This window comes from Antechinus flavipes, chromosome 1 (assembly GCF_016432865.1).
Source record: "Antechinus flavipes isolate AdamAnt ecotype Samford, QLD, Australia chromosome 1, AdamAnt_v2, whole genome shotgun sequence".
NCBI lineage: Eukaryota > Metazoa > Chordata > Mammalia > Dasyuromorphia > Dasyuridae > Antechinus > Antechinus flavipes.
Genome location: NC_067398.1, coordinates 579076119 through 579084998, shown reverse-complemented (window position 1 = coordinate 579084998; position 8880 = coordinate 579076119). Strand labels below are relative to the sequence as shown.

Below are 8880 nucleotides of genomic sequence, written 5' to 3'. Positions count from 1 at the left end.
CTGTTTTCTAATTTTATCTGCAGTTATTATCAAATAGAATGTCTTTCTAAAATGATATATTTGGGGACTTAGTGAAAAGTAGGTTACTGAGTTTCATTATTTTTGAATCCCCTCCATCTAGTATGTTCCATGGATTTACTTAGCTATTTTTTCAAACTCAATCTAAATGGTTTTGACCACTGTTGTTATATAACCTAATTTGAAATCTAGAGGTGCTATTCCTCTTTCATTTCTACCACTTTTCATTATTTCCCTTAATATTCTCTATGTGTTCCAATAAATGAATTTTGTTATTATTTGATCAAGTTCTATAAAACAGGACTTTGAATGGATATTAAAATGGTAAAGTAACTATGACAGTGTTGCCATTTTTATTGTCTCAGCATGGCCTACCTATAAGTACTGAATATTTCTCAATTCTTTAAGTGGTTACTTAATATCTCCTCCTCCTACCATTTTGACTATCTAAATTTTGAAAATTCTATCTCATTTGATTTTCAGGTCCTTTAATTCTTTTTTCCCCTGATGCAATTGGGCTTAAGTGATTTGCCCACAGTCACACAGGTAGGAAGTGTTAAGGGTCTGAGGCCAAGTTTGAACTCAGGTTCTCCTGACTTCAGGGCTGGTACTCTATCCACTGCATCACCTGGCTAAATCGAAATTTTTTTTTTTAAATACACATTACTTTATGAAGCATGTTGGGAGAGAAAAATCAGAACCAAAGGGAAAAACCATGGGAGAGGAAAAAACAAACAGAAAAAGAAATGAACATAGGATGAGTTGATTTACATTCAATCTCCATAATTCTTTTTCTGGATGCAGATGACATTTTCTATCCCAACTTGATTGGAATTGCCTTGCAGAGGTTGTTTAGTTCTTTAAGGAGCCCTTTGAAGAACACAATTATTAATCACTAATATTTTGTGAATTGCATAGTTATGGGATTTTCTCTTCTTCTCCCTGAGATTATATCATTATTATCAGTTAGAAATGTTGTATTTGTAAGTTTACTTGAAAGCCTGTGACTTTGCTAAAGCTATGAATGGTCTCATCTAGTTTCTTTCCTAATTTCCCAAAATGTTTGAAGTGAACTCTCCTAACTTTAGCAAACAGGAGGAGTTTTAGCTTCTTTTGCCCATATTTGCACTTTAATTTCTTTCTTTTGTCTTTTACTACTAGTAGCTATTATTAGCATTTCTAGGACTATACCAGATGATATTGGGGAGAGTGGACTTCTTTACTCCACTCTTTATTTATTGGGAAAACTTCTTGTCTATTTCCATGGCATGTTACTTTTAAGATTTACACCGTTTTTAGGATATTAAAAAGAGTTCTTTTACATGTACTTTGTAAAGTTTTTTTAAAGTCATAAATGAGTGTTGTATATTTAACATATATAGGACTGCTTGCCATCTTGGGGGGAGGGGTGGAGGGAAAAAACGAAACATAAGCGAGTGCAAGGGATAATGTTGTAAAAAATTACCCTGGCATGGATTCTGTCAATACAAAATTATTATTAAATAAAATAAAATTAAAATTAAAAAAAATAAATGAGTGTTGTACTTTGTCAAACACTTTTTCTAATATCAAATTAATCATGTCATGCTGGATGGTTGTATTGTTATTGTGATTAAATATACTGATTGTTTTCCTAAGGTTGAAATGTTTTTGGATTTTCTAGTATAAAGCTAACTTGGTTACAACGAATGATATTACCTAGGATATCTGATAAGATTTTATTTATATTTTATTTTATTTATATTTTATAATTTTCTTTTGTTCATAGTTACTTTACATTGAACATTTTTTCTTTTCTGAGATGGGTTTATGTATTCAGTTAGTTTAGAACTTTTTTTTGAAGAAAATCTTCTAAGTTTTGTGTTAATTAGGTTTTTTGCATTTTATTATGTATAAGAACTGATTGTTTTTTCTGATTTGTTCTTCTAGCTTTGTTCTGATTTCACCTAGTTCACTTGCTATTTTATTGACTATTTTTCTGCCTTGTTTTCAATCCGTTTAGCTAAAGGTTTGTTAATAGTTTCCATTTTTTTCAAAGAACAAGCTTTTGGTTTTGTTTTTCATTTCTGTAGTCGTTTAAAAAAATTTTATTTTTATCTGTTTCTCCTCTAACTTCAGTGTTTTTTCTTTTGTGATGACTTGGAGTGCCTTTATTTTGTAGGTCCTTCTTTTTAAAATGCATGTTCAATTCACTTTTTCTTGTTAATAACTAGAAGTTTTAAAAAATGTCATTTTCCCCAGAAAGAGTGCTTTGGGTGTATCACAAATTTGACATGTTGTTTTTTCAATAGCATTGTCTTTCACATGATTATGAAGTGTTTCAAGGACTTGTTCTTCAGCTCACCCATTATTTAAGATTTCACCATTAAGTCTTTACTTATATTTGGATCTTTTGACTGTGGGCTCTGAATTAATTGATATTTTGGGTTCCTTTTGCTTTTAATATAGACTTTTGTACATGTGATTAGTTTTGCTTAATGTACTTTAAATCAACCCATTCCTAGGTCTCACTTTTCCTCAGATATTTCTCTCCCCTTTATTTGTCTAGGTTTTCCTTAGTTTTAGGGTTTTACTAAGCTTATTTCTTCCTTTTTATTTCTACTTAGCTATCTAATCCTTCCTCTATTTTTTTTTCTTTCCCCCTCCTACTCACTAAGTGGCTAATTCAAATCCCAACCTTCCTGACCTAGCCTACATTTTTTTTTTTACTTATTTTTTCTTTCACTTAAAAGGATTTCTTTTATTTTGTTCTCTTAAAAAATTCTCTTAGGTTTTTATTTATATTTATATGCCTTAATAATGGTCTGGATACTTATTTACTCTTTCTTTAGCTGTTTTATATTTCTCATGGGATTAATGAACAAGCAGATAAATTAAGTTTGAGTTTCCTCTTTTACCAAGTTTCTTCATTATCTTCTATATCTTGCCTTCGTTCCTTTTCTGTTATCCTTCCCTCTTGCACCTAACACTTGATGACAAAGAAAATGAAGATAGAAATGCTGCCCTATGGCACATGATGTTCCTCAAGCATAGGTCCCACCATGTAAACTTATCTCTTGTCTCCAATGTCACTCTCCACCCCCTTTCAGTACCAACTGACATGTGGTCTTCTACATGAAACTTTCCCCAACTTCTTTTACTTTTTCTATCTTCCCTCTGTGGATAATTTCCTATTTATCAAGTATAAACCTTGTTTTTACAAATTTGTTTCCTTGCTGTCTTCCCCCATTAGATTGTGGGCTGCTTGAAAGACAGGTATTATCTTTTCCTTTGTTTCTATCCTTAATTTTTAGCACAGGTCCTGAAATATAATTGTCTTATTCAATGTGAATCGATAGATTAGAATTTTCTCTATGTCCCCAATTATTTTAATTCTTGTCTCTGCCCTCCTTCTGATCATTTTCATTTTCATTAAGCATGTTATTTTATTTTGCATTTTTTTTAAGGATGGGTCTTCTTCTCTTACTTTGACTGAAAATACAGGTACTACACATGAGCTTGATCTCACCATTCATCAGTACAAGGGTTTTGCTGGACTTTGTTTCTGACCTGGCCCAATTTGCCCACCCTTAAGCAAAATAATGTTTCCCCCCTTCTGGGGGCTCAACACATTCATGGTAAAGTTCCTTAGTGAGGAAATCTCAATTAGCCTATCAGCCACTACAATGAAGAACTGCTGAACTAAAGGGATCGATAGGTCTCCACTTCCCAGAAAATTAGGATGGTAGGCACACACTACCATAAAGAGTGGGCATTATTTTTTAATTTAATTTTTATTTTCTTCAATTTATGGAACAAAAGAAACATTTCCATAACACAGTACCATAGGAAAGATGACTGAACATGAAACTGCAACTATTTACCACTCGCTAATTTTTTAAAAAGTCAATTCTAAGATTTGATTCAGAGCATGAAGAAAAAGCAATCTAATGTCAAAATCCTTTTCAGAGTTCCAAATGTGGATGGGAAACCTCTTTTATCCCCTAAATAAAAGGATAGTCAATACTATCTTTGGTCGAATTGTCCCGAACCACGGGAACAGAGAGTGGACCCTGAAAGAAAAGAGAAGGGGCAAGGGACAGGAGATGCATAAAATGAAGACAAGACAGGCTTTCTGATCAATTCTCGTTTATTGTGGGCAAAAGTACGAGTATTTCTAGCAAGAAGAAAGGAGGTAGGGGTCGGGCAAACTCAGTACAGAGGAGGCCCTGGACAAACGGTTAGTTTCCTGGCTGCCAAAGGACAAGTTGTCCGGGGGTCTTTGGTGAATAGGAAGCTCCAGGATGGGATTAGAAGGCGCCTAGATGTCTGCCTCTCCAAGGTGAAAGTAGTCTTAGGAATGTGGCCTTCACCCGTAGATTAGTGTTGGCTCCCCACAGGTCCCTCTTTTTGTATTGATAAAAGCATCCAGTATAGAAGTTTTCATTTCCCGACCTGTGCCTGGCTTAGGTTGTCCCTATGGGGAGAAGCCTTACCCGTCATAGGAAGGATGTACAAAAACAGCTCTTCCTGGCTTAGGTTGGCTAATCCTTGAGGAATCTTACCCGTCATTGGCTAACCAGGTCTCGATGTTTTTCAGAAATTTTGGTTGCTCATATGAGTATCAAGGGGGTCATCACCAGTCTCAAGGCGGTGAGAGTGTATGTCAATGGGTTTTGCCAGTGCACTATCTATTCGGGATTTGACAAAGGATGTAACTTTCCGGAAGGCCCAGGGTCCAAAAGACCAAAGGAAAAGAAAGCCAATTAAGGGCCCAGGGAAGGGAAGAAGAGAAGGGAGGATCCCATGGAGCCCACTCCAAAGAGGGTTATCAGACAGTTCTTGGCGCCCCTTAATCCAATCTTCCTGGAGTCTCCTAGTTTTGTCCCTTCTAATACCAGATTTGTTTGCACAGAAGCAATAGCGTTCCTGGAGGGCTAAGCATATCCCTCCTAGCTTGGCAGTGAGGAAGTCCAGGTCTGGTCTGTTTTGCGAAACCACTTCAACTAAACTATCGATCTGATCCTGGAAGTCATTGATAGCATTGGAGAGGGCCTGAACATTGTCAGTCAGTTGGTTTGAAAGTCTAGTGTAGGAATGGACAGCCAGTCCTAGTCCTGCTGAGCTTCCAGCTCCCGTTATTCCCAGACCAACAAGTAAGGGAATGAGAAGAGCTCTTTTCCTCCGGCCTCCTACATAGTCAAAGCTATCGGAAAGCATATCGGAGCCACAGTCCTCTTCCAGCAAAAAGGGGAAAGAAGCAGAATCGTGAGTCCTGTTCCATGCAGGGAATATGCTGGCTAGTTTAACTCGAATTCAATCATGGCATTATAAGCATCCAGTTGGGCATCTAGTTCTTCTCTGGAAAGCTGTTGTTTGGGATTTCTTCCAGCCCCTGCTTGTGGTCCTCGCTTGCGTCCAGGGCCGCCTCTCCGGGTGCCGCCTCCAGAGCCACGGGTTCCGGTCATTCCACCTTTATTTACCCTCCGTGCGGCCCTTCGTTGTTTCCGAGTCTGTGCTAGAACAAGCTGGACGTTCATGGTGACACCATCATAGTGTTTCATGGCCTTCAGAGCATCGGCTTTTCGCTCAAAGTGAACATCTGCTGTTCCTAAGCTTCCGCCGGACCGATCATAATGCACAGCTGCCTTCTTCAGAGTTCCAAATGCAGCAAAGAGTTGCTGAATATCGGCATCCGAGACCCCGCAATCCAAATTGGAGATCAGCAACTTGGTCCCGGTCTCAGCTGCGGGCCCGCCTCCAAAGTCACTGGGGAACACGTCATCGGGCTGACTCTTGTGTGGAAGCCTCTTGGGTCGGCTGTAGGGCGCGGGTCGGTTCCTGCGGCCGCCCCGGGCGCCTCCGCGGGCCATGGTCCGTCTGTTCCGGATGGGGCCCCCGCCTCGGCTTACGCGGGCTGCCCCCTGCGCGTCCCCGCCGTCGCGGCCGCCCTGGGCTCCAGCCCGACCTCGGTCTCGGTCCCGGTCCCCGCCGCATCCGCCACGCTGGCTCCTGTTGAGTTTAATGATGTCGTCCAGGGACATGTCCATCTTGTCGGCCATGACGGGCGCAGAATTGGCGGCTCGGCACGAACAATAATGACGAGATATTAAAAAAAAAAAATCTAACAGTCCTTTGATTTTGTTCTTTTCTTCTCCGCTCCACTCTAGAGATGGCTACTATCAGACACACACCTATATATTTATATATATAAACAGATATGGTTATGTAATGTTCAGTTTTTTCTCTAGGCTCACCAGAGGAGTGAAGGAGACAGGTCAGCCACCAGGAGGCTGTGGAGCTTTGCCTTTGTGGTCCCTCCCAGATCTCTTAGCTCTTATATACTCTAGTAGAAGTACATCATTGTAGGTGTGAATCCTGTAGAACAGGTGTCAACTCGGAGAACTCTACTAAGTACTCAGAACTTGTCAACTAGATAACCATTATCTCATCGCTCCCAATGAGTTAACACCTTGTTGTAGGGTTAAACCAACCACACTGAGCCTTAAGTATGTTTCTCCAGAGTTCCTGCGCTTTACACATATCTATGTCCATTTATTTGCTACATACTTCCATTTACCATTTCTTTCTTTGGATACAGATAACGACTTTCTTCATAGGTCTTTTCTATTTGATTTGAATCTTGATGACAATCAAAATGTCATGTTCTCAAAGTCATTCTTAAAACAATATTGCTGCTATTGTATACAATGTTTTCTTGGTTTTCCTCATTTCCCTTTTGTGGCTGGGTGCATTATTCTTCAAGAATGCTCTTTGACTTTCTTTTTCATTAGATCCTAGGATAATAGTATTTCAAAATAAGAGTTTCCCAACTTGATTATTTAGGTGTTTCAGCCCATAGATTTCTTATGAAATATATTCGTTCATTTACCCTTTTGACAACTTAATGGGACATTTCTTTCCAGATTTGCTAAGGTATACACACACAAATGTATACAAACACACCTATGTCCGTATATACATAGATACATATATACATACACTTGTGTTGATATGTGTGTGAGCGATATGTGACTATTAGCAGTGGGGATCTAGAGTGTGCACCCCTATATAACCAAAGCATCACTGCATATGCGCTAAGTATATACTGTGCATGAGCGACCACATAAACAACTTGGTATTGTCTGTAGTTTGTCACCTGTTATCACTCTGCTTCAATCACAACACAGATTGTCACAGCCCCCTGACTTCTCAGGAATACCACAAGCCCTCAGGGGAAATGGGGAGCCGAAGCAGACATTTTCAGTAGATTCCCTTTGGGGTGAAGGGTCTTATATTCCACCCAGAATTCCCCCACTATCTGCAGCCTTCTCCAGTGGCTGAATGAAGTTGGATTGGAATGGGGAGAGATGACGTAGGCCAAGTGTTATTGATGAGAGTCTGCACTGATCATGGGTAGAGCCATGGGACTCACAGGAGAACTGGAGAGGAAATGCCATAAAGGTAAAATTGGCAGCAAATTAGATAAGAGGTAGGGGGAGGAGGGTGGAAAGAGTGAAGAATTAAAGGCGATACTTAGATTGAGAGCATGGGTGATTAGGTAGGTGGAATTATGTTGAACAGTAATAGGAAAATTAGGAAGAATATATGGTTTGGGGAAAACATTGAGTACAATTAAGGATATATTAAAAATAAGATATCTATGAGTTATGTGGTTCAAAATGTACAATAAGGAAATGGAGGCACCTGTTGTAGATAATTTTCTCAAGGACTTTAGTTTCCAAGGAGAGGAGAGATATATGCATAGCTGTCCAGGATGGAGGAGACATGAGCATATTTGTAAGCATACATAGGGAAGTATCCAGTAGGGAGTGACTGAAGATTAGTGAGAAAGTGGGAATGATAGAAGGGACATTCTGCTGAAGAAAATGGGATGAAATGGCATGAATGGTGTTTGTTGAGGGATTTGCCTTGGCAATAGGAGGGACTACTCTTCCTGTGAAATGGATGAAGGAGGAGGAAGAGAAGTGAAGGTGTGTAGGAGGGAAGAAGAGAGAGTGCTCAGCAAATAATCTCAATTTTTTTTAGTGCAATATAAAGCAAGATTCTCAGCTAAGAGATTTAGCAGAGATGCTCTGCTAATAAGCGCTTGAAGTTCAAGGAGGAATGAACAAACCAAGTTTAAAAAGATATTGTGTTATACGTGATTGATTGGGGAAGTATAAAAAGGATGCCTTCTGTGGTAAAGGCCCCATTGAGGGACCCACTCAGTTTGGTCTTATATCCACTTCGTAAAAGTAATTCAACTTGGAGCTGAGAAGGTCACCAACACAGAGGGCTTAGGAGACACCCACAGTTATGGGTTGGGATATAGATGGTATTTTTGTTCATTTGATTCAGCTGTGTCTGATTCTTCATGGTCCCATTTGGAGTTTCCTTGGCAAGAATACTGGAATGGTTTGCCATTTCTTCTCCAGCTCATTTTACAGATGAGGAAATTGAGGCAAACAGGGTTAAGTGCCTTGTCCAGTATCATACAGGTAGTAACTATCTGCGGCCAGATTTGACTCATATCTTCCTGACTTGAGGTCCCAAGCTTTATCCAATGTGCCACCTAGCTGTCCCCAAGGGCATATGGATGAAGATCCAACAAATGAAACTAAGAATAAGGGGTCTTACAGATAGAAGAACTAAGAGAATGTTACAAAAACCCAAATAAGAGAAAGTATTCAGGAGGAGAAGGTGGTCAACACTGTTAAAAACTGTCCTTCCTTAGACAGCCTGATCCCTCCTGCACTCCCCCTTTCCCCACTTCCTGGAGCTCACCATGCTGGTGACTGGCAGCAGAAGATTCCTGACTGACTTAGCCCTGCTCTGGCTCAGAACTCCTGAGCTCAAGCAGGCCTCCAGCCTCAGTATCCC

The 8880-nt window shown here is 39.5% G+C and overlaps 1 protein-coding gene across 1 annotated transcript; it reads right to left on the bottom strand.

Annotated features, from left to right (window-relative positions):
* Positions 1–5297: 5297 nt before the first annotated feature.
* Positions 5298–6068, bottom strand: LOC127547476 (THO complex subunit 4-like). The gene has a single exon (XM_051974416.1). The coding sequence runs from the start codon at positions 6057–6059 to the stop codon at positions 5298–5300; it is 762 nt and encodes a 253-aa protein (XP_051830376.1). The 5' UTR covers positions 6060–6068.
* Between the last annotated feature and the right edge of the window lie 2812 nt (positions 6069–8880).

What these genes read in the sequence shown, in the direction of transcription:
- LOC127547476 (XM_051974416.1), bottom strand. Translation starts at nt 6,059, where the DNA reads ATGGCCGACAAGATGGACATGTCCCTGGACGACATCATTAAACTCAAC.